This window comes from Poecilia mexicana, unplaced genomic scaffold (assembly GCF_051168715.1).
Source record: "Poecilia mexicana isolate PSO_F unplaced genomic scaffold, ASM5116871v1 scaffold_1, whole genome shotgun sequence".
Classification (NCBI taxonomy): Eukaryota; Metazoa; Chordata; class Actinopteri; order Cyprinodontiformes; family Poeciliidae; genus Poecilia; species Poecilia mexicana.
The window spans coordinates 20,522,510-20,549,789 of NW_028263370.1; the positions used below are offsets into that span (position 1 = coordinate 20,522,510).

Here is a 27,280-nt window from a genome sequence, read left to right on the forward strand (position 1 = left end):
TTTAGTAATCGGCCTCCTGCTTAACTTTGCTTAACCTTTATTTGATTGTGAATTTATTAATACAAGCAATTTTTCAGATTTCAGACCTTAAAGCTGAATTTCCAAACTATTTGTGTTTGCGCAGATTTTTGTCTATATTGACACTTTTTTAAGCTTGTTTATATGGCTCTGTGACAAGCTCTTTTTTTCTGCATTTCTATCAAGGCATTCCTTCTCTTCCAGTCACTACTCAAATATGCAATGCACACACACACACACGCAAACACACTCCCACACTCGCACAGACATGCACACAGAGCACAACTTTCTATGTAGCAGCTTCTTCCTCAAATAGAAAATGTGCACTAAAACATGACAGCACTGTCGGCTAGTCTCCGAGAGCAGCCCTGCTCTCTCTGGCCTAGATTCTTTCAAATCCGCTCTGGAAGTGCCTGCGTCCTCAGCTGCTCTGCCAGCCGCCAGAGAGTGAGTGAGCAAGCCATCTGGCTGCAAAGCACATCAAATCCCAATCTGTGTTAATTTGAGTGTTATGGGCCATTGTTTATTTTTTATTTTTTTGGGAGGGGGGGGAGAAGAAGAAGAAAAAGCGGGAAAATATTGCACCCTGAGTTGTTATGCCTGTTTCATGGAATTTTCAGTTTTTCTCAATAGGTTTTTGGAGACGTGCAGGATGCCAGGCACCCTGCAGGTCACTGCAAATTACATGAAAATGAAGATTTCATGTAGCCACAAGACCACAAACTGTGTTTCAACTGCAACAATTTTAATAAATACATGCAATGATTTTATGAATTAAATTAACGTTAAATAAGTAAATGTTTTTCATGTTGAAATTGTTACTTTGGTTTGCAAACATATTCATACTCGTAAAACTTTTTTTATACATCTCAGACCACAGACTACCACATCTTATTGGGAAGTCAGCTGTGTTGAAGCTGTGTTTCAATCACAAATGCTCACAAAACTTTGTCAGTATTCTGCTAATGTTGAAAAAGCTAAATTTTGCAGCTGTGGTGTTTCCGTTAAATCACAAATTCAGTTAAAATCAAATGCGAATAAGTTTGTTCATGCAGTAAGATGTTGCGTCATCATTGTCCTGCCACTTCCTGTCGTCATCTTTGTCTTTTTCACCAGTATCAACATCCAGTTGTTGATAAGCATGTCTGTTTCCATTGAAGTTTTGTGAAATACACTAATTTTGATACATTTAAAAAAAACAAATAATTCTAACTCAAAAACTATTCTATCAAAGAAAATTAAATTTTTTTTAAATTTGTCATGTTTCTATTGAGCAAATTTATTTTTGTAATTTCAATTTGAGCAGTTTTAAGGTGAAAAGAAACGCAGCTAGTCAAGGAAATGTTTTGCTTAATTTTTAAGTGATTTTGAAAATTCATATTCAGTGCATTATATATATTCCAGTGATTGTTATTTAGCTGATTTAAGGTTTTGTATTAACAAATATAAGTGGAAAATCTTAATAATGAAAAAAATGACTGCCTTTAATATATCAGTCTGTGTAATTAATCTAAGCAAAAATGTTTAGTGAATTGAGATACTGAAATAAATGAACTTTTGAATAATATTCTAATTTATTGAATATGACTGAATATGCTCTCCATCCAATCTGACTTTTGCAGAAGAATTAATAAAATTTGATGTTTTTAGATTTAAAACTAAAACATTTGGAAACCAAATATTTGCAATTTTACTGTTGAAAAAAATTCTAATACACATATTTTGATGTCATAGTAATGAACTTTATATTGGTCTGGAACATAAAATAAAATTAAGAATGCATTATTGATTACGTTATGATGTATAAGAATGGTGGAAAAAGTTCAATGAGGACGATCACTTTTGGATTTCCATAAATCAGTAAGAGTCCATTAGACCATATTTAAAAAATTTCTCATGATACACACACACACACACACACACACACACACACACACATATATATACAGGTGCTGGTCATAAAATTAGAATATTGTGATAAAGTTCATTATTTTCCATAATGTCATGATAAAAATTAAATTGTCATATATTTTAGATTCATTGCACACCAACTGAAATATTTCAGGTCTTTTATTGTTTTAATTTTGATGATTTTGGCAAACAGCTCATGAAAACCCAAAATCCCTGTCTCAAAAAATTAGAATATTATGAAAAGGTTCTCTGAACGAGCAATAAAAATAATCATCCGAATCAACAAAGTAACTCTAAACACCTGAAAAAGATTCCTGAGGCCTTTAAAAACTCCCAGCCTGGTTCATTACTCAAAACCGCAGTCATGGGTCAGACTGCTGACCTGACTGCTGTCCAGAAGGCCATCACTGACATCCTCAAGCAAGAGGGTGAGAAACGGAAAGAAATTTCTGAACGAATCGGCTGTTTGCAGAGTGTTATATCAAGGCACCTCAGTGGAAAGTCAGTAGGAAGGAAAAAGTGTGGCAGAAAACGCTGCACAACGAGAAGAGGTGACCGGACCCTGAGGAAGATTGTGGAGAAGGGCCGATTCCAGACCTTGGGGGAAGCAGTGGACTGAGTCTGGAGTAGAAACATCCAGAGCCACTGTGCAGAGGCGTGTGCAGGAAATGGGCTACAGGTGCCGCATTCCCCAGGTCAAAGGTCAAGCCACTTTTGAACCAGAAACAGCGGCAGAAGCGCCTGACCTGGGCTACAGAGAAGCAGCACTTTGGACCACTGTTGTTCAGTGGTCCAAAGTACTTTTTTCGGATGAAAGCAAACTTTGCATGTCATTCGGAAATCAAAGTGCCAGACTCTGGAGGAAGACTGGGGAGAAGGAAATGCCAAAATGCCAGAAGTCCAGTGTCAAGTACCCACAGTCAGTGATGGTCTGGGTGCCATGTCAGCTGCTGGTGTTGGTCCACTGGGTTTTATCAAGGGCAGGATCAATGCAGCAGCTATCAGAAGATTTTGGAGCACTTCATGCTTCCATCTGCTGAAAAGTTTTATGGAGATGAAAATTTAATTTGGTCTGGAATCGGCCCTTCTCCACAATCTTCCTCAGGGTCCGGTCACCTCTTCTCGTTGTGTAACGTTTTCTGCCACACTTTTTCCTTCCTACTGACTTTCCACTGCGGTGCCTTGATATAACACTCTGCAAACAGCCGATTCGTTCAGAAATTTCTTTCTGTTTCTCACCCTCTTGCTTGAGGATGTCAGTGATGGCCTTCTGGACAGCAGTCAGGTCAGCAGTCTGACCCATGATTGCGGTTTTGAGTAATGAACCAGGCTGGGAGTTTTTAAAGGCCTCAGGAATCTTTTTCAGGTGTTTAGAGTTACTTTGTTGATTCGGATGATTATTTTTATTGCTCGTTCAGAGAACCTTTTCATAATATTCTAATTTTTTGAGACAGGGATTTTGGGTTTTCAAGAGCTGTTTGCCAAAATCATCAAAATTAAAACAATAAAAGACCTGAAATATTTCAGTTGGTGTGCAATGAATCTAAAATATATGACAATTTAATTTTTATCATGACATTATGGAAAATAATGAACTTTATCACAATATTCTAATTTTATGACCAGCACCTGTATATAATTCTTTTTTCTCCCTTTTCATTTCTCATTTACTCTCCCTCTCACTCCCAATCACACACACATGCCACCCACCCTGACACATGGTGTGTTATGCAATGGGTGATGCCTAATTACCACTGACATCGCGGGGACTGTTCACTGCAAAATTAATCATGACACAGGCGTCAGCTTTTGATTTTTTTTTTTGTCAAGCGCTCTGAGCTCCTACCAGCTGATGTAATTAATAAACCAAATGCACACAAATTCTGATTAGACGCTGACACTGATGTCTCAATAAATGCCAAAGACTTGAATATCATTTCCAGGTGCAGATAGGAAGAGAACAAGCACAGAAAAATAAAAAAAGAGAAAATAAATGTAATATTTTTGACTATTTTTGTCGATGTTAAATTCCTCTGTGTTGTTGCTGGTTAGAAAAAGGTAAAGGAGTTCATGTGCACGGAGGATACATCAGTGTATATGTTTACACCGATTTTAAACAGTTGAGTACACTGTTAGCCTACAGAGCTATTTATAATTACAGCATTGTACTGGAAAGCTCTTACAGTACATCCAGCCATGCATAATACAAAGAGCTGCTTTCCAGTTAGCGGGAAGCCTCGTTGTTACTTTATTATTACAAATAGATGAAGTGAGACACCAGAAACACAGCCCACCCAGATCTGGCATAATTAATGTGACATGCAGCTCATCGGTGCCTAAACCTCCACCAGGGCTAGTTGCTCATTTCTGCTGGTTTCTGCCGCTTCGGTGGCAGATCATTTCAATCCAAGTAGGCCAAACTGCAGGCTAATTGATTTGATGTCTTACTTTTTGTTTACATCAATTAAATCCCAATTATTTTCATTTCACAACCAGGTTTATTCATTTCCAAAGTTTTTTGTTTGTTTGTTTGTTTCTTTTTCACTTTTCTGATAAACTTTTGCACACAAATATAAGCTGCTATGCTGAACCAGATCATCCAATGTCCAAGCACAGAGAAAATGAAAACAAGATATTTTTATTTCTTTAATGCTTTATACATTTCAGTGTTTTTTGCTCATATATTTCTATATTTTTGTAACATTGTTGTAAATTTCAGTGGATTTTATGAGAGATTTGTGTATAATAGTCCAAGGAAAATTAGTACTCAATTCTGAAATAGGAGAAAACACATTATTTTTCAAAGTTTGTCCCCATACCTGAAGAACTATCTGGGGGGTTTCTCTAGACATTTTCAGCTTCTGTCAATTTTTCCAAACAGAATGTGAGTTTCTGTCTTTCCATGGAGTCGTCTGTGAACCATGGATTTTAGTGGACTGAGGAAGAAATAAAGAGACTATAACTTGATTTAGTTGACACCACACGCATTATTTTTATTGAAAAGTATAGAATTTTTTATTCACTTTACCAAAAGTTGTATGTGACACCATCATCCTCTTCTATACAGTGGCTTCCCAGCTAGCACTAAACTTGGAGAGAAAGTCCCCTGACAGTCGCCATGAATGCTCAGTGAACATTTGCAGACAACTGCATAAAAGACATTAAAGACTATCAAGGCAAACATAATGATAAAAACACATCCACTGTGTCAGTACCAAAGTATTAGTCTATAAAGCAATCTGGGCATTTGCTTTTAAGCTCATAATGGAGGAAGAGGAGAGAAATGGCAAAAGATGGAATCAGAAATATTCATTTATAATTCACTTGACAGCTCTCTGATGTAAAGTCAGGCTGTAGTTTATACACCACTTTCCTCCTAGTATTTGTGACCACAGGAAAGCATACATTTTATTAAATAACATGTTTTTGTGTTATTGGAATATTACAAACAAACCATTAAACATGCAGTCTGAAAGAGTTACACATTAGAACATGTCTAATTGTGTTTAGAGTGATCAGAGAAAAGCAAACTGCAAAGTAATTTCTTAGTTTATTCTGATACTGCTCATTCATAAATTCATAAAAAATCTTTCATCCTGCTTGTGAGAGTTGCAAATTATCTTGCTTTACTTCGCTTTCCTGTTTGTATTACAGTTGGTAACAATTACAGAAAAAGCAAGAAATTTAAAATCTTAAGTTTACTTAAAACTATCATGAATGAAAAAAAATCCATGAAAAACATGTTCCTGTGAAATGTGAGGAAGTCCATTATCAAAAATAATCACATCCATTTTCCTTAACAGCTCCATATTGCCCAGGGCTCTTTTTCACAAGCAGACTCCCTACACTGTCAAACATACGGGTTTCCATGGCAACACTCACTAAACTTCAAAAGAATATTTTCCATGTCTGACCTTCATTGGCAGTCTTTTCATCCACCTGCAGGATTTTTCAGTTACATGTCAGCCTTCACGTCCAACAAACCCAATAAAAACCAGATTTCCCGTTAAACCAAAACATATCTACTAAAAACAAATAAACAGTTTAATGTGGCCTCCAACAGTCAAACAAATCAAACTTGTAATGTCTGTCAAACTTTGGAAGTGAAGTATGAATATTAGTGAAAACACATGTATAGCAGGAGTCTGGATCCACAGGTGGCTCTTAATAACTTTGGCTCATTAATTAACTTCATTAAGGTTTGTGGTTAAATCATGACAAATTTGGAAAAAGTAATGAAATCAGAATAAACGAAGCAATTAATAAGATTTTTTAACATTTTTATTTTCATTTTTTCAACTGTAAAAGATTCCTGGATATGAATCTGCAGACAACATATTTCAGCCTGTATCCTGCTGTTTTCACTGTTGTTTAATGTGGTAAAATGGGTCATTAGCATGCGTAATGTTGTGTATTGATGATGAGAAGCAGTCTGGTGTGGTTCTGGTTCAGCTGTGGGGCAGAGAACTGAGACCAAGGTCCAGGGAACAGTGCCAGGTGAGTCTGATTAATGCGTCTCTGGGGGGTTTAATTAATCAGCTTTTTATCTGCGGTGGAGAGCTTAGACCCTGAACAGCCATAATACAATCAAACCACAACCAGCTGATATCAAATACACTAAATACAAACAATTACAATCCTTTTGTACAACTTTATCTATTGTTGCAGCTGAAAATGGCTACATGTATTTACTGTACGAATGCAAATACCTTGTTTTTGTTCTAGTAGACCTTTCTTGTTTTGGATCAATTAGAAACACTAAATTTATTAATATTTACTATATGTAAGAGTAATAAGATACAGACAAAATTTTGTAAGGATTTCCTTTTAAATTTGATCGATATTCAGAGTTTCATATGCTTTGACTTAGAAATATTTTTTCTTGAATTTTGCTTAATTCCTCCTAGCAGAACTGCCACAACTAGGTTAAGTTTGTGGATGTCATGATTTTTGTCATGATCACCCACATTTTGATCACCCACATTTTTTTAATTTCTGGACACAAACCTTTCATGGCTTAGGGATGGCCACTGAAAAATTTAAGATCGTTTTATCGTGCCAGTAACTCCCCAATGTCTTGAGATTTTGCTTCAGTATTTTGCACAATGTTCTTTCCTCATATTTTGAGAAATGCACCAGTCCCTCCTGCAGCGAAACAGCCCCAAAACATGATGCTGCCTCTCCTTCAGAGTTGAGCTTTTTTTTTTTTTTTCTCGCTTTCTTCAAACGTAACAAGTGGAACAATGATCATTATTTCCAAACACTTCAGTTTCACTGTCATCCGACCACCAAACATCCCTGCCTGAGTTTGTTTTCAAATTTTAATCTGGATTTTTACTTTGCGTTTGGAATAATGACTTCTTCCACTTGGTGGAATCAAACATTTTTAATGTCACTCTCTTACTAGCTTAAACCAGCATCTTCACAAGGTGTTTTCTTATTGTTCTGCTGTTGATATGAACATACAGTTAAAACACGTTCCTCCTCCACTCTGCTCCTCCAGACTAGCAGCAGCAATCAGAAAACTCCTGGTAGAACTCCAAGTATATAGTGTGCTTATCATGCAGACTACAACGCTGCGTTTCAAATGCAACATGGAGTAGCACTGTTGTGATGACGTGAAGAAAGGGGAGTGTTGGAAACCGTAGGAGCTTCTTAAACAGAAATTGTAAAATTAAATAGTTAAAATTCGCAACATTAATTATGATAACAGTGAAAAACATATACAAATCATGGCAAAATTATACATGAAACCCTGCATATAATTAAATTTGTCTAAAATATATTCTGAAGTATAATATAATAATAAGAAAACACAGAGTGGTTACAGACGCAACAGAAAAAAGGGGGCGGAGCTGTCAGTTTCTGGTCGCTATGGTAACCACCAACTGTTAAAAGCAGAGTAACAATACTTATGTACCAATAAACGTCAGGAGAAAATTACTTTTTGACTAAAGAAAAATTAATTTGAAGAATAAATAAACCAATTTTGACAAACTTTACATTTATTATGTTGTCAGAATAAAATCTTGTTACGTAAAGCAGCATTTCCATAACAACCGAAGGCAATATGGTTTCTTGATGGTGCCATAAAATCACACTATGTGGCTGGAAAATATGTAACAGGAGATCAAAAATAAAATATGCCTCGAGTTCAGTATCTAGTTGGGTAAATCATCTCACCTAGCTGAATTGAAAGGAAGATAAAAATCCTACATCTAAACAAATTTCTCTGCTGTAACAGAACAAGGCATGGCACTAAATCAATGACATGTCTGCCCGCAAAAGCAGGACTAGGAACGCATGACTTGAGTGAGCCATGATCGTCAGGAGACCAGTGGGAGTGGGATTAAGAAGCAGCAGAACTACGTAAAGTCACTTCATTTCTTTAGATGTGAATAACTGTTTTAAAAAAAAGTAAATTGCAGGGGGAAAAACCCAGTAGAACAGGAGCAAGCATCTGAAGGAGGTTACTGGTGACAACCGTCTTCGCTGATTGAATTTACCTCTGTAATTACCACGAAGGATGGGGACTGGATCCTCTGCCGGGCTGACAAGTGCTTTGCTTCAGCGTTAACACGCTCCAATTCACCTGTCCCCATGAGGCACACCATGCGTTTCTGTGGTAGGCTGTTGGCCTTTTCAGCTTCTGGAGCTGTCAGCCATGTGTCTATACTGGAGTGGAAGCCTGCTTCTTATCATAGCAATCACTCATCTGAAAGGACCCCTCTTCCTCTCCAAAGGAAAGCTGTAATAAACTGTTGAGTGTTTGAAAGTTGGTTTTCTAAAATGGCTGTGCTTTTAAAAGCTTGGAGAGATTCGAGGGATCTATGTATTAATAAATCAGCAAACCACTGGTGATTTTATTTATTCTGTTGATCTACAGTCTTTGAATAAATAAAAGAATGGCAGATATTAACGTTTTCTCTTGGTATGAGTCGTGTAGGACTCGCAAGAGGGAACTATTTTATTGTGAAGTACTGTGAAATAATAACTAACAAATTTATTCTGTTTTTGCTTTCTTGTTAAACACGGCAAAAACACAACATCTTACCAAGTTTCTAATGCAAATATCTTAGTACACTTGAAATAAGACAAAACTAACTTACATGTAACTTTTCAGCAAGATATATAAACTCTTTTTAAGTCAGAAATTCCTTAATATTGATGGACACACTATGAGTTTCATTGCCAGATTACTTCACTTAAAGCAAGATATTTTCCCATAAGTGAAATAATCTACCAATGGATCAAGTATTTTTTCATCAATATTAAGGAATTTCTGACTTAATGAAAAGTTACATGTAAGTTGTTTTTTTTTTAATCTTATTTCAAGATAAAAAAAAATTGTTTCTAGTATTTTTCTGGTATTTTTATGCTAGAAACTAGAATAAAAATAGTTGTCAAGATTTTGTGTTTTTGCAGTATCAGATGAAACATAAACTCAATACATACAAAAAACAGTTATCAATTTTTTTTTTTTTTGCCCAAAGTGATTTTTTTTGCCTAAAACATCTTTCAAGAAGAAAGAAGTGATGATTTTTTTTTTTTTGCACAAGTCACTTTTGTACGGTGGCCGACAGGTGCAAATGCGCAGCAACAGAGAAAACATCCAAACAAAAAAGAGACGCAAACAAAAAGCAAATGGGGCAACTTTTGACACAAATGACTGATTATTTTTTCCATTATTATAGGAAGGTGATGATTTGTGGCACAATTACTGAGGTGGTGATCAAATTCTGTATGCTGAAGGAATGTGAACTGGACTGCTATTTAAATAAAGCTGCATATTATTTTGTTATTGAAGGAAAAAAGTAATTGAAACCAAGCATCCATAAGAGAAAACACAAAAACCCCACTTTTTAATTCAGTTATCTACAAATAATCTTATGTTTTGGTTCAGTTTCAGTAGCCATGCCCATGTCTGATTACTTCCAGACTCTATTAAGGTAGTACCTGTCTAGCATCATGAAGTAGGCACAAAGATCTTAAAAATCAACACAATATGCTCAGATACAAAGAAATCCAAGAAGACATGAGAAACTGTCCTTTTTTCCAATTCAAATATTTTTGAATTTGAAAAGTGCAGGAAGTCGTTTCTAAAACGTTGAGACTCCAGTAAAGTCCAGTAAGAATCATGATCAGTAAATGGAAGAAACATCAAATAGCACTGAACTTTCCCACAGGTGTCCGGCATACCAAAGTTACTCCAACAGCAATATCTAAAGCACTGCAGGATTTACCTCAGGTCAAGTCAGAGGTCATGTGATTCTGTTCTTGCAGTCCTGGTTTCTTTCAGCTTGTTATTTACACTTCAACTGGGCAGAAATCTTTTAGTGTGTTTGACAACCTTGATGTACAAATGCAACTTTGGCAGGGACCTATAAGGACTTCCCAAGAGTTTGGCACTATTCTTGTGAGGTATTTTTTTATGTCTTTGTTCTTCTTCTTGGCACCTTGAGTAAAATACATTCCTCTGCTCTTGCAGAAAAAGCTGCATTTCCATTACACATGTGTGCAAAACTATGCCGATATTTAGCTGACGTATAAAAAACAAACAAAAAAACACTTCTTCTCATTTCCATTAAATATAAAACTCAATTAAAATTGCAGGTGAATATGTTTGTTCATATGATAAGTCATTGAAAAACATGCTGTGCCATCATCCACCAGCCACTTTCTGTTGTCTTCTTTTGTCGTTTTCACCAGTAGTAACATCCAGTTGCTGATCACGATTCGTGTGATACAAAAAATGACCTCGTCCTTGCACCAAAACGTTTTATCAAAAGACATGAGTTTGTTTTAATTAGCATGTTTCCATTAAGCAATATTTTTGTAATTCCAATTTGCATAATTATATGGTCCATGAAGACGCAGCTATTATTGCCGTTGCATTTATGAAACCATGGATTCTTTTATGAATGAGAATATCTGACCACCAGTTTGAGACCTTAAGTAGATACTCCACATGCTATTTTATACCTTACAAGAACTCGGGTGCAGAATCTTAGGAACTCTTTACTCTCTTCCTTTCTACTGAGCATTTGTCAGTATGACCAGACCAACTTAAGGACCTTTTTAAAGCTAAAGTCTGCTAAGTATTTTACAGCAGGGCAATATAGTCCAAAACATACCAGCAAGTTGGAAAAAAAAGATATGGACTTATGGACTTAGATTTAAGTCCATAATCTGGACTTAAATCTAATTAATGTGGTATTCAAGTTCCTCAAGCAGGACATTTGTGTTCAAAATCCCACCAATATGGCTGATTGAAAACAATTCTGCAAGAAAGAGTGGGGGAAAACTCCTCCACAATAATGTTAACAGCTCATTGCTAAATATTGCAAACACTTGATATGGAGGATCTCCAGTAAAAGATCTTCTGTTTAGGGGAGATCTCACACACGCACACAAAAACTGATCAATCCACCAGGATCCTGACAGAGAACTCAACAAGGTAGCAAAATGTGAGAGAAAAATCTGTTCTGATTTAATTCTGATTTTCCAAATCAAGTTTTTATTCATGGATCATTAACAGGTAGGTCATAGCAACAGCCTCAATTAGCAGGCTAAGTTATCTTTGTCTAGTTTGACTGATCAATGCTTCCTCGCTTTGGGAACAGCTAAAGGTTACTATGGAGCATCCAGATAAGCGGTGAAGAGGAATGTGGAAGCTAATCTATAGAAATCAACTCTCCCAACCTAAGTCCAACTTGCAGGCCGTGGTGCAGCCACATGAAGCAGTGGCTGAATGTGACTGACAACTCCAGAGATTAAACTGATTATTGGACCGCTGCTGGAGTGAAACCAAAGCCTACACTCATGATGGTGCCATGAGATATAGGCAGTAAAATGTAAATAATGATTTCATCTGAATAACTAAATCAGAAGAATGTTTTGGAAAAGCACAGACACAATGTTTGTTTTTTGCTTTTTTTTTTTTCCAATAATGCACTAGTCAACATTATCAGTGAGTTTTAAGGATCTTATCTCAACTAAGTCACAAATTACTATCTAGACTATTGATTTTGATCAAAGCAGGCTGAATTTTATGGAGATATTTTTGGAGGTATTCCTGGTGCAAAAGTACCTCCATAAAACTGTATTTTAATCCATTATGATATTGCTGGAATTTAAATAAACATTGTTTATTTTGTAGTTTGTTTCTCTTTGATATATTTCAATGCAGATATATTTTGTTGCTTTGTCCAACCATTTTAGGAGCTATTTTCCTTTTTTCCTTTTGTTAAGTCCATTAACTTTGACCTATGAATCATTTAGGCACAATAAGTCTCTCAAATACACAAGATAAATAAGCACTGTGTCCACAAATTGCAAAAAACTTTGCAAAGAACCAGTTATTGTCATGTGATTCTTGGTTGATGCAGGACCAAAATGCAGACAGGAACTTGAGCATAGTGAAGGTTAAATAAAAGAAACAAAATATGTACTGATCTTTCATTTGCACATATTCTTTCCAGAACTCACCAGGTACTTACCAGCAATGCACCATCTACATTCCTTGAATTTCCATACAACTTAAGAGGTACCAATTTATAGAAAGTATCTGGTAACGTAAAGAAAGAAACTTTTGAGCTCTGGAAAGTACTGTAAATTTATTTTTATTTTTTATTTTTTTGCACTTATTGAAACTTACCCTGCTATTATCTGAACTTATTAGAGAGTTTGCAAACCATGAGCAATTACTACTGAACAAAACAGTATATTCTGCTCACGGAACATATTTACATTAAAACTATGAATTTTATTGATTTTATTTAAATAGGACAGTGCATATTAATGAAGTACTATTGTAAAAATGCACATTTTGTAAAGTACATTATATATAAAATATTATAAATTATTTTAAATTATTTTAACTGCATTTCCTGAACTAGTTTATCTCTGCTGACTCCACACATGTTTGTGTTTTACCATGTTGACTGTGGGGAGTGTATTGTTTGTTTTTATCTTGTGGGTTTATTGTTTATAATTCTGTACATCGCTTAAAGATGCTTTAAGTATGAAATCATTTTTTTCAATTATTGATTAATTTACTGATTAATATTAGTTTAGTTCATTTACCATTTCAAGGTTATCATACTATTGCTAGCAGACTGATGCCTAAGCTCATGCAGAACTTATTGTGAGCCTCTGTTCTTACAGATGAGGTTTTGAAGTTATCTAAAATGTTACATATTTATCATATCACTTAAATATTTACTTATCAGTGTACCTCTACCTTTTTGGAATTTTTTTTTTTAGCCATGAGTCTGGGTATGGTGTCTTAATTTGACATCAGCTGCTTTAACTCCTGATTACCAGATCCCTGAACTGCAATAGAAATGTTGCGCCACCTAGTGAAGACAGCAACTAAAGCATCACATGAGCTGGATGACTTCTGTCTGTACTTGTGGGTCGCATAAACTGGGTGTTAATTGCTAAGTGCAGCTCTCGACTCACATCCTCTGCAACTGCAAGGCAATTTATTTTAAAGCTGGGGAAATGGAAAAACAAAAAAATATGGCAGCATTTCATGTTGTGATGTCTAAATGAGACAGAATGGGAAGCAGAAGAGAATCTTGGAGGTTATGTTGAAGTGAAATCAAACAGATCAGTAATGAAAAGGACTTTTTTTTCTGATCTGAGAGCGGTGCCCTAATTTCCAGACTGCTCGGTCTACCTGCGCTCGGAGAGCCCCTCCCTCCGTCGCACGCCTCCCCCCCTCTTGCTCCTCGGAGTTTATGTTGCACTCGTTGCAGTAGGAGGGTCCATGTGCACAGAATGACGTCGCTCTGACTGCAAGTCCAACCGACTCCTGCGTTTGTTTTTTTATTACTCCTCTTTAAAAAAAAAAAAAAAGAAAGAAAAAATGCAGGGCCCCAGATTCGTTAATCTGCGAAATTACAGCCATAATGTGAGATTATGCGCCGCTGTCGCCCGACCCATCGCTGAGGCTCGTCTTGTCAGGAGCAGCGGCTCGTTGTTGAGGATTACTAGAGATAATACGCAGTAGACTTTTACGGTGTGCGTTTAGCTGTCAAACTGACAGCGATGTGTCAGGAAGAGTAGTTAGAGCGCGTTTGTTGATATTTATTCACTTTGCAGAGCGCGTCTTTCCTCCCCTGTCTTCTGGATTACCGCTGCCCAGCAACACAGCCACCTGACAACTCTGAATGTCGTAATTAAGGTAAGGAAGGACGGAGCTCCGCGTTTCACAGTGTGCATTTTAATTTGGCGCTGCTTTTGGATGATAATTTAAGAGAACACGCTGTCGAGTCGGATGTTTAAACACTCGCATCCCAGGTCGGATTACTCTGTCAGAGAAATCTAATAACTTTCATCCGGGGCAGCCAGTTTTCCGACTGCTCCATAATAAAACTCTCCGAGAAGTTTATGCACACCGCTTCATCTTTTAGACATGAACAGAAAAGTGATATTTTGAAGTAGATTTCAAATTTATGAATTGATGTGTTTGGAGATTGTTGGAAATAGCAAAAAATATTATTTAAATCATTCATATTTTCCCCTTTTCTGCTAAAATATTTTGTTTCATTCATGAAGTAGCAAAAATCGCAGAAGTAACTTCATAGTTGAAAAGAAAAAAAAAAACTAGCAAATTGCCTGTATTCATTGTGCTTTATAATTTCTGCGCACCGTCAAAATGGAGAGATGTGCAGAAAGTCCCAGAGGCAGAGTTTCCGCCGCGGACCATAAACAGGATTATTCAATATTTAGTATGTTTTAGTCTTCACATTTTTATGTATGGGCGCTAACGAACAGGCTGCAACAGTTATCAAAAGTGAAAATGAATGCAATGGAATATTTTTGCATTAAGTCGAAGCAAGTTTAATTCAGTCAAATGTTCCTTCTTGCTGTGATCTAATGTGTGCATGGCAGCCTGCAAGAAATATATATCACACAATGATGTGCTATGATTGCAAATGCGTTGATTTTAACTGCTGGATTGTTTTATTCAAACGACATATTGATGCCCCGGTGCCTGCAAACTACAGCTGAAGTTGTGTCGCAGCAATGTTGTGGTCTCCGGAGCAGGAACTATTGAGTGACAGCTTTCGGTCCAATCACTGCGCGACCTGATGAAGCTGACGGATTTTAGACTGAGCCGTCCAATAGGGGCGCAGATGAGGTGGGAAACTGACAACGTCACGGATATAAATTAACCCTCAGTTTGCGCTTTTTTCGTACAGCTGTCAGATTGCACATTACCGAAGTTCAGCGACAAGACGACTTACAGAGAGAGAAAATATGATCCAGATTTGTACAGAAGAAGTCTTATTTCTTTGTTTGTGTTGCTCTGGGGACACATTTTAAGAAAGAAAAAGAAAAAAAGAAAACATATATATATATATATATATATATATATATATATATATATATATATATATATATATACATACATACATACATATATATATATATATATATATATATATATATATATATATATATATATATATATATATATATATATATATATATATATATATATATCATAACAAATCCCTGGTTTTATGGACTCTGTAGTTCAACATGATCTTTATGTCAGATTGTATAATGATGTGATATTTTAGTTACCTTGTGCAACTTTTGTTTAATGCACATACTTGTACCCGTCATTTTCAAAAGCATTTTTTTTAATTACCTTCAGAATGCCGTCTTTTATACAAAACCAGTAGGTTATTGTCCATATTTGATTTTAACTCTAAATGTATTTTATTTCAAGATGCCTTGACTATTTTTTAAAATAATTTTTAAAGTGGACCATTAGGTGATTTGCTCAATATTTACTTAAAACCAGGGTTTTAATTGAGGAAAAGAGAAATAAGGTTTTTGAGTGATAGTAACTCTTAGTGATACCTGGGCAGTTTCAAATGTTTCTTTCTTTTTTTTTTTTAAAGAAATTCTAGTATTAATTCTTTTTGAGGAGAAAGCAAATAAATTAACATTAATATAAAACTAATAGACAACACATTCAATTTTCATTGAAGCAAGGTGAAACATGGCAAAAAAAAAAAAATACAATACAATTCACTCTGGTGGTTTCATTGGGCCTATTTTTTGCTGGATGATAAATTGTCCCAACAGTTATGCTGAAAAACCATATTATTGTGGTTTTGTGACCTTTTTCAGGTAATGGTATGGCATAATAATACAAGAACACATTCTCAATTATCAATAAACTTTAAACTATAATGAACATTTCACTGGAACTGGAAGACAGTTTTAAAGTCTTCCAAAATAAATGAACACAGTCTATGTTATAGCACAATTGTTCTTCAAAAAAAGAGCTAGTTAGGACCAAAGCACCAGACAGATGACTTTTATCCTCCAGTTTTTGGTAGAAAGAAAAAAAAGAGAAAAATTATTAATCATCCAAATGGAAATTATTGCGTTCATTTCAATTTATCATATATTTAATTGATTTATTGATATTGTGACAGATCTAATTAAACTAAGCAGTTTGCAATCTAATATCCATAATAAGTGCTTTGTTTGTTTGCCAGGTGACTCAATGAGCCAGCAATGGAGACCAAAGGATACCAAAGTTTCTTTGATGGAGAAGACGCAGAGGATAAATGGTCTGAAGCCCCGAGCACAATGGAGTACTCCTGCAGCACGGAGGATTCGAGTCTGACTAGCAGCGACATCCTGATGGACGTAGTCAATGTCAGCTGCTGTGCTGGAAGCCTGGCAGCCGACAGCAAAGACAAGAATACCAAGAAGCAGGAGCAGCCAACGCTTCAGCTCAGCCAGAGCCAGCCATTTGTTCTCCCACACTTCAACAACACCCTGCATGGTCTTAAACAGGAAATGGACTCCAAGGAGCTTTCCAAGACTGTGGCTGAGTCTATGGGTCTGTATATGAACGCTGCCAGAGAGGCGGACTTTGCTTTCAGCCATCATGGAGGCAACTCAAGCCCAGGGAAACCTTACCCAGTGTGTGGGCGCTCGCTGGAGGAGAACCAGTGCTGCTCCAAAAAGAGCCCCAAGTTGAAGCCATTTGGCTTTCAACAGCCAGGTGCCACTCCTAGGGAATGCACCACTGGGACTGTAGTTAGCTCAGCGTCCATGCTCGTGTCCTCCCTGTCCTGCAGTCCCCAGACATCCAGCTGCATCTCAAGCCCCGGAGGCAGCAACAACATGGTGTCATCTACAACCAGCCCTACATGCTTTGGACCACTATGCTCGTCTGTCAGCAGCCCTGGAAGCCAGACTTTGTGCGCAGCAACTCTAGCCAACATCAAGAGCAGGAATTCAGTCACATGTAGCCCTGTAGAGTCCAGCACAGTTGGCTCGCCCCCGCTGACCAGTCCGCTTAATGTCATGAGGTCCCCCATGTCCAGCCCACAGAGTATGAGCAGCGTGCGATCCCCTCCATCCTGCAGCACGACATGTAACATTAGGTCGTCTGTTTCCAGCCCCACTGGTGGCAGCTGTACTGCCGGTACTAATAACAGTAACACAGCAAGGCTGTCCATCTCCAGTCCGGCCTCTGGGGGCCCAATGGCTGCCAGCAGCCCCCAGAACCCCTCCTCTGTTGGGTTTCCTGTGTCCAGTCCGGCTGGTGGGCTAGGTTTGGTTCAGAACGACACCAACAGTCCGGACGCGGAGGGGATGACCAGAGACACAGATTTCAAGAACTTTGAGTTCCCTAAAGTGGAGATGGTGGACGGGGAGGTGTTCAGTGTGGGACTGGACCAGATGGGCATGGTTAAGTACATCAAGAATGAACCTGAAACTGACTTCCGGAGCATGTGTCTCGGCAGCTCCAAATGTAACGTGAGCAGCGCGCCATTAATCACGCAGATTAAGAGTGAGCCAAACAAAAACGAGGGTTGCATGAACCAGCAGCCCTTCGGAGAGACGTCGCCGTCCCTCGGCCTCTTCCCTGCATCCGAGACCACATATTTATCCCTGAGGAACAACATCGACGAGTACAGTCTCTCTGGAATCCTAGGGCCCCCAGTATCTTCTGTGAATGGGAACTATGAGACAGACTTGTTCTCCAACAATGTACTGTCTAAGGGGGTCAAACAGGAGTCCAATGACGGCAGCTATTACCAAGAGAATAACAGCATGTCCACCTCCGCCATTGTTGGAGTTAATTCCGGCGGACACTCATTCCATTACCAGATTGGAGCGCAAGGAACAATGTCATTCACGCGGCATGACATGAGAGACCCGTCCAACCCTTTGTTGAATCTAATTTCACCTGTAACGGCGTTAATGGAGTCATGGAAATCTCGGCCAGGGATGTCACAGGGTTCGCTGTCAGCCAGGAGTGAAGGCTTCTCGGGTCAGAACTGCATCGCTGACAGCATGTCAAGGTAGGAGGAAGAAAACGTGTCTCGAAGGAGTCTCTGGTTGAAATTTGAGGAGCAGCTTTATTTATGTCTTTCAGAGTATTCCTCTTGAATGTTTCATAAATGATGTTTACCTTGAGAACTGCAAAATGGAATCAGTAACCCTTAAAGCACTTAAAATGCATTGTGACACAGTGGGAACTGGAATTACACAACAAGGTTCAGGTCGCAGACATGACATCATTTCCCCGTGCTGCACTGCAACACCAAGGCAAAGTTTAGCTCTTATCTGCAGGCAATCCATAAATATAGACATACTTTATTGGTTTCTTATCAGGTCGTCTAGCTGAGATCTCTTCCAATGCAAATAGCAGTTTATTGTAGTCTGTTGGAAGCATTATAAATAATACATGTCTGATTATTACAAGATTTAGTTGCCAAACACGTGTAATAAACAGCTGATTATGTTGAGGCCTAGGGGAAAATAATTCTGTGCTAGCTTGCTAAAATGGTAGAAATCAAACCCAAATGTTGAGGTTCAATGAAAAAACCATAAGCTTAAACAGATGCATATTAAATACCAGTAAAATCGCGGAACTTTAAGGTCATTATGTTCTGGAAGTTGGACAGGTGATAAACACATTGTTATCGCCGTTTTATGGAGGACATGTGAGTGACACAGATTTTATGAGCTGGAGGGAAAAAAAGAAATATAAACATAGTCATAAACTACCTGCAGTTTACCTGCAGATCTTCAGTGAGTTGCTGTTGGTGTGTGTATACGGACCTCTGCTCAGATGGTGTTGGTGGAACAAATAACTGGTTTTGGTACAGAAACAATCAACAGAATCATGAAGTGGAAATTTATCTCCTCCTGAAGAGCTCACTGATTGTCCTGCTCACCCTATCTTTGAGTTTTTAAGTTGTCTTCATGCCATTTGCTATCATTTTTGGTTCTGATTTAGCAGGGAGAACTGCCAGATACAATACATTGCAAACATATTTATACATTTTCACTTTAGATTTTAAGTGATAGGATGAAACAAAGTAGTGTTTCATTGCTAAGGAGGGAAAAATGACTAATGTTTCTGTGGTTTAATGTAATCTGGACTATGACTGGGCCATCTTATTGCAATAATACATATAAATCTGAACCATTCAATCATAGATCTGGATTTATTATTCAGCTTGTCCTGTTGTCCAAGCTTATTACCCCATGGTTCAAAACTGTCAAGTTGAAAGTAATTGAGGGCCACAAAAGATTGATGAGAAAAAATGATCAAGAAAAATTATTTACCGGTACACGACTAACACAACTAACTATTTTAGTAAAATAAAGACGTTTGCATAGAAAATGAAGCTATAAATCATTTAGATCTGAAACATAGCAGGTTTGTTTAAAGTAAATTAAAATAAACAATTTATAAAAACAAACAAGCAATAAAATTTAATTAGAAGTGAAATTAGTGGTTGAAAAAAGATAAACTTGTGTTGTGCTTCCATATTTAGTATAATACTGCTCAGTGTAACACTGGTAAAAACTTTAAAGGGTTAATAGAGGAGCCATGTTGTGATGACTTTCTGAAGGCAGAGTTTCAGAAAGATCAGGAGTTTGTTAAACAGACAGGTCCAATTACAAGATGTTGAATTACAAAGTCAATGTTTTTATTTGAGATATACAGAATTTTTACAACAACTGAAGTTAACATAGTTATTTGATTGCGGTATAAAATAGCACTATGTGGCTGGGTACTCTGGCTTCCCCCAGTCCGAATACTTGACTGTTCGGTTAATTGGTGTCTAAACTGCCCTAAGGTATGAATGTGCTGTTTGTGCCTCTGTGTGTCTCTGTGTTGCCGTGCGATGAACCGGTTCGGGGTGTAACCAGGTTTTCGCCTAAAGACTACACCAGCCCCCAGTTCAAGTTCCTTTCACTTTACAACTTTGGGCTTCCTTGTGTTGGTTTGACATGTGAAATCTTAAAAAAAAACTGCTTTGACCTTTGCGGTTATGAGGAAAAATTTAAGTTTATGGAGTTGAGTGCTTTTCCAAAGCAGTGGAAAATATATATTTGGCAGCAAGTTCACCTGGTCAGATTTATTCTTTGTCTTGAAAATCTTTAGCAGATTGATTATCCATTTAATTATTGCGCTCCTTATCAAATACTTGTGGCTCTGGTGCAGCGAGCTCTGTGCCTGCTCAGACGTATCTGTGTTTGAGTTTATTTATACTGCATTTCACCTTATCATGATTTTTCTATCCTCTGGGTTTGACGTGTTTATTCTGCTTTATATGAGCTGTGCACACTTGTCTAAAGAGTAGATACTCCGTCTGTGTGTGTTTGTGCATGTGCTATAACAAGGCTTGCAGCTCTGCGGAGACTGATACAGCCCCGTTGCCTTGGAGGCAACCCATATGGCAGGAGCCAAAGCGATGTTGACGGGATCACTGCCACCTTGGTCCTAATGAGATCCAGCTTAGACCTAATGTCAGACAGGATGACAGGAAGTGGTGGGCCACATGGCAGCGAGGCGGGGAGGCAGGAGCCCACAAAGGGAAAAAAATATACATACTTTAATACAATGCAAATATAAAACACATATAGAAACTATAGATAGATACAGATATATGTTCCAGGTAGAGTGAAACAGCAACATGTTTAGCTTATTGTTACTATAGTCTCTTGTCATATCTATGGAAGAGGATTAGGACCACTGAAGAAAAAAATGAATTCAGAATTTAATCTCGGATTTCTGACTTTTTTCTCAAAATTCTGAGTTTAATCTCAAAATTTTTAGATGTTTTTTTTTCAGAATTTTAACTTTTTTCCAGAGAATTCTGACTTTGATCTCAGAATTCTGACTTTAATCTCCAAAACCAAGAATTCAGAATCTCCTTTCTCTGAATTCTGTCTTTAATGTCAGAATTGTAACTTTTTTCTCAAAACTCTCCACATTTTTCTCTGAATTCCTACTTCAGTCTTTTTTCTTCCATCAAAAGTCTGAGTTCGGAGGAAAAAAAAAAAAATCGGAATTTAGCAGAAGTTCTGAGAAAAATTCTGAGATTAAAGTCAGAACCTCTTCCGTCCATATCAGAAGTGTTACCTCACATATAAAAATTTCGATTTGGTCAGTTTAGAAATTTAGGAGATGCATCCAGCTGTGGTCTTTTCTTTTAAGCTTCTACAGCCATAAAAAGCACAGCTATTGCTCTTTATATGCCGACAGTGGTAATCACCTAAAAAAAGAAAAGCAATATAAATTGCCAGAAGATGTCATTTTGTATTTGTTGGGTTTGCATATTTTTTTTATTTCAATTCATTTATAAAATTAAATCAAATTGTAATTGTATTTGTACATTTCAGCAACTAGGCAGTTCAAAGTGCTTTACATCATAAAAACACAAAACTCACCAATTGTAACATTAAATCTTTCCAAGCGCCGTCATTGCACGTCAGAATTTATTTTAAGCATTACACTGGTGTAACTAATTTGATACATTTGAGCAAATGGATGCACATATTTTGAGATAACTAAAAGTAAAATTGTTGCAAAATGGTCACATGAAGAAATTTGGCCCTTGGCAAACCCACAAATCCCTTTTTATACAATCATCCACAATTTTGTTAGCGATTTAGGCTGTCCCTGGACTACAACACATAAGACAAGTTGATAGAGGTATTTGAGCTGAATAGAGTTGCAGTAATTTGTTCTTTCTGCAGGGAGCTTGCATGTTTATGTCCTGTTGTGCAGATGGTTATGGATTCTCACCAGGTATTCCAGTTTCCTTCCACAACCCAAAACTTTCACTGTTAAGTTCATTGGTCTCTTTAACTAGCATTTAGGAGTGTGTGTGCATGCATGATTGTTGTGTTTGTGTGCAATATGATGGACTGGTGTTTTCTCACCAAATGACTTCTGGAGACAGACACATGCCCTCTGTGACCCTACAAGGATTAGCGGGTATGGACGAAAAACGGATGCATGACTTCTTATCTGTTTTTTTTTTTTTTTCAAACCAGAATGGAGCGTTCTGCTGTTTAAATCATTCAATGAAAATGGTTTTCATAAATTTCAAGCATAGGAAAAGAAAAATCAGACTTTTCAGTATTTGACCTGCTGATCCAGTCTCTTAAAGTTTCTCCTCATGTGACATCTCTAATTTACACATTAATGTTTTATCAGGCAGAATTAATCCAAGATAACTTTTCGTCTTTTAATTTCATAATCCAGCAAAATATAAAATTCCAACTGAAACTTTCAATACTTTTTCTAGTTTTAGAGTTTCTAATTAAAACATCTAAACATGTCCTCTAGCCTTTGAAAAAGCAACCCACACAACAGATTGACATTTTTCCGTGCTCTTCGCCTGAAACCAGATTCTGCAACTTGACATCGCAAGGAAGTATCAGATTTGAGCCGGAAAAATGCTTTCGCCTGGACTGTGGCCAACTCTCAATGTTCTGCAGAGGGATGAAAAGGCACACTCCTGAGAGAACACTAACAAGACTTTAATTGTATGTTCCTCCACTAAATTAATGGATGGAAATGATTTGATTAATTCAGACACCGTTGGATACTAATATCCAATTAAATTCCCGACACCAGGCATGCACAGGGGCTCCCAGTGCTTTATGTGTTCCTGACTCTAAAACGGGCAGCTGCATCTTTGGCTTGGTGGAACGACCTTTCAGGTGAAGTTGGGAGAAAATGACAGACTCGCCACTGTTTTAAGTTTTAATTATGCACATTCCTGTGTAAGATGGGGAATATTTAATCATTTAAAATGTGCTAATCTGGTCTTGAGATAAACTTTAGATCACAAGTCTGTGTTTTCTTTTTATGTCACGTTGCTTTTTTGGAAAAAAAAAAGTGTTTTATTGTTCACTTGCTTTGACTTTGTTGTTGCATAATTGTAGATGTGACAGTTTCTCAGCAACTGTGTCATTTCAGACACTCTAACTTAAATTGCGCACATAAGTAAATATGGTAGATTGCTCAATAAATGCTTTTAACTCTTTAGGCACTGTGTCTAGCTGTGAAAAATGCACTGATAAAAGTAATGACACTCAACAGAAAAGACAAGCTTCCTTTATTTAGAGTAAAGATCTTGTTCAGCTTCCAGGCTTTTATTGTCATTTTAAAAAGAAAACAGACCTTTATCTTGTTTTTTTATTGCAAGAGGAGGTGTTGGACTTTTGTACTTCTTTTAAAATTCATTAAACAATCTGCATTAAATAAGATGAATACATAAAACCCTTCAGCGTATCCCCTAGTGTGTATGGTTTTCTGAATACTAGAAGTGGGCCTAAAGGATAAAATTTTAACATCTATAGAGCGGTGCTTTGTCAGCTGCTCAGGGTTTGTCTACTTAAATAAAATATTATACTTCGAAATAACTTGAGCAAAACAAAGTTTAAGCCTATTTGTGACACTAATGTCATGAATCTGAATTTGCAGGAATAAATTGGAGTGTTGTGCATGTTTCTTGCACCTGATAACTAAGCAAACAGGTTAAGGTTATGCTTGATTTCCAGACTGTTTGTGTCTTCGGCTGAAGCAGAGCTGAGAAGCCTCAGTGAAAGAGCTGAATAGTGGTGAGTTTTAGGTGGATTTTTAATGCTGCACAGTGCTGCACCAGATCCCAGAGCTTTTTATCTCTGCAAATTTCACCGGGTGATATCATGATAGCCCCACCAGCTGACTCTCTTTGTTCCCCAGCAACGTGACAATTTGCACACTTTTGTTTTACAATAAAATAGTATCTTATATTGTCTTCTGTGTACCTGCAGCACTCCAAGTTTAATTAGGTAAACAATCTTTGAGTTTCTTCTTCCATGGAGCATATTATAACAAAATATTACATAAATATATAATATAAATATAAAAATGTGTTGTAATACAGACCACTACAGCAGATCTTTCCTATCCACGAACCTCTTCCTTGAAGCTGCAGTGTCCATGTCAAGCTTCTGCCTCACAGAGCATCTTTCCCCTTTGACTTCCCACTCAGACCCTCCAGACTAGTGGCAGCAGCAATTAGCAAACACCTGGTGGATCTGCACATCTGCTAAATGCAACACAAGCTACTTCTCAGTGAAATGCTGGTAAAAACGCTACTGAGGACTTGATAGAGTTTTATTTGATATATGCAGTATTTTTTATAACAACTGGAAGTAAGATTGTCACTTGACTCTGCATAAAATGTCACTTTGTGCCTGGAAAATACTCATTTTCTCCTTTAATAGCATTTTCTTTTCTTTTTTTTTTACTATTATTATAATTAGTAGAACTAGTAGAACCGCTAACAACTGACCTGTTAAACTGTGGTCATTTTTAGATGCTTACAGTTTTCTGTATGGTGTTCTAGCCTGAACACCCCCAGAAACATTTGAGCAGTTTCTGAGTGAACAAAATAGAGTGGGGGAAAAAGTTCTTAACTATTTTGTTCTGATTCTTTATATGTTGGATAAACTTTTCCAAACATATTGACTAGTGTCTTTATGAGGAGATTATATATACATTTTATTTTGCTTGTTGCAGTAAAATGTCAACCCACAGTAACTGTTAATATACCAAATTAAAACTGGCAGAAACACGTTGGTAGTTTTATTCATTTACTTTAAGCGACTGTGTTTTAAACCATCCAATAAATAATGAACTTACTTTCATAGGGTGCAAAGTCTAACAGGTGCAAATCTGTCACCGAGTCTGATGATAAAGTGGCAATCACTTTAGTAAACAGATTTTGCACCCAATAAAACATATTGTAAACTGATTGATGGCCTAATTACAGTTTAAAGTGGGTTTATTAAAGTTTCCACCAGGGCAGCCGGGGTGGGGAAGGGGACAATGACAACCCCTACAAATATAAATTTAAGAGAAGCAAGGCTGAGCTTCAATTAGTGATTTATTTATCTGATATAAGCTATGTGGGGTTTGTGCTTCTGGTGAACCTCCTTTGCATCCTTCCACTTTTGATTTTTGATTCATTATATGAGATTTATGATCCCTTTTATGTTTTTCAGATTAAAATGTTTTGTAAGAGCTATGGTTAGCAAACCTTTCAGCTTGGGACACAAAAATAACCTTCTTGATCACTGGGTTAAATGCAAAAAAATATATCAATTACAAAAATAAAATGAACAAAAAAAACAACAACATTGTCTTAATGGTAAAATATGAAGCATACCAGAGGCAAATCTGCAATTCAAACAAGTGTTTAAAATAATTTCAGTCAGATTTCTTTTGAGTTTTGTGAACCTGTTTGTTTATTTTATGGAAGCAATGTATTATTTTTTAAGAGATGATACAATAACCAGATGCTTTTGTTGTAAATCTGAATAAGGCGTCTTAAAACATCTCCACAGCCTCCCCCACACTTATGCAAAGTGCACAACACTGCTGCCAACAACAGGAACAGCTCACTTTCTAGGCCAAACTTAACACTCTAATAAAAGTGTGATACTTTACAAGAGGCAACGCTGCTGGGATTTGAAAACTTGTCCTGTCCTTAGTTGAACTTCTTGCCGACTCACAGGCTGGCGACAGAGGGCCAGAAATCCTCTAAGTCCTGGCTTGCAACTGGGGATCCTCTCTCTGTTACCTACTGCTGGCATTCCCTTATGTTGTCGAGGTTATTAACAAACTGCATAAAGGAGGTGGAAACTGAATACAAGGGCTGCAACAAAGCATAGTGCATGCTTCTGTTTGCTGATGAATGCCGTGGTTTTATAGCAAGCTGCAGTGTGAATCTGTGTTGTTCAATGGCTGCCTTTTGTTTACCTACCATGCAGGAAGTCTCTGAGTTTTCTCACAAGAGCTCTGCACTCATGTGGCTTGTGAGATTTTGTTTATCAGTCACATAGAGCGAAGAATTGGTTTTCATTGTAATAAATTAGAGCTTTGAACAATTAGATTGATTTATTGTTTGCTGTGAAAAACTGTCTTGGCGTATCGTTGATACATTAAGTCAAAATGGAGTTTGTGCCTGATACACTTGACTGATCGAACAAGACATGCCTTCATCATTCATGTTTTACAAGAGCTCACCCAAATGTTTGCGCCAAGCTTCTATAATTAAGCCTACTGTTTGTCCCGTTCCTCCATGGAAAGGATAATATAGAGGAAGACACTTTGCAAAAATGCTAATTGTTCAGCTTGAGAGGTTCCCAAAGTAGGTCACGCATAGTTGGCGCAAATAAAGTGAGGAGAGTTTGTTTGTGTGTTTTGGTGAGAGAAAGGGGCTTGGCTGTGTGTGTGTGAATGTGTGTGTGTGTGCGTGTGTGTGTGTGCGTGTGTGTGTGTGTGTTTGTACGTGTGCGTGACATGTGTGTGTGTTGTAGGGATAGGGGATGGAATTAATGGCCTCTTGCGCCTTTTACATAACACTCCATTTCTCTCTTTAAAAAAAGTGTCCTAACCTAAACAGACACAAAACATTTAAATATGCATGAGTTCATAGCGCCTTGCTAAAGGATTCACATACTCTGAGCTCATTCACCTTTTGTCACATTACAACCATAAACTTTAATATATAATAGTAGAAATCTATGTGTTAGATGAACACAATGTTGTGCATTGCATGGAAGACATAGTTTAAAAAAAGTTTTTAACACATAAAAATCTGAACTGTGTGGCAAAAATAGAATCATTCTTTTGAAATATGTTTGCACATCTAAAAACTGAAGCTTTTGCTTATTCTTTTGTTAAAAATTGCCTCAAACTCAGTCAGATTGGAAAGTCATGGGACATATTCCCAGGTGGATTTAAGTCTGGACTCTGACTGGGCCATTCTAACACATGAATACAATTTGATCAGAATTCTGCTGTATCTCTCTCTGTTTCTATAATTTTCCTAGTTCAAGGTAAAGCTGTGCTCTAGTCTTTTGCAAACTCTCACAGGAAGAAAAAATTGCTTTGATTTAAATTAATTGTGTCAAGAGTTTCTTTTCAGACCAGTCAGAGAAATGTTATAAAGTCATATTCTGGTCTGCACTGCATCCCCAGAACCAGAACCAGCAT

General features: G+C 37.2%; 1 protein-coding gene across 1 annotated transcript in view; it reads left to right on the plus strand.

Annotated features, from left to right (window-relative positions):
• The first annotated feature begins 12,422 nt into the window (after nt 1–12,422).
• nr3c2 (nuclear receptor subfamily 3, group C, member 2) overlaps nt 12,423–27,280 on the plus strand; it is a 101,855-nt gene continuing 86,997 nt past the window's right edge. The window contains exons 1-2 of the mRNA XM_088006271.1: nt 12,423–14,119; nt 16,458–18,281. Coding sequence (XP_087862397.1) covers nt 16,477–18,281 — 1,805 coding nt within the window. The 5' untranslated portion in view covers nt 12,423–14,119; nt 16,458–16,476. The remainder of the gene's footprint in view (nt 14,120–16,457; nt 18,282–27,280) is intronic.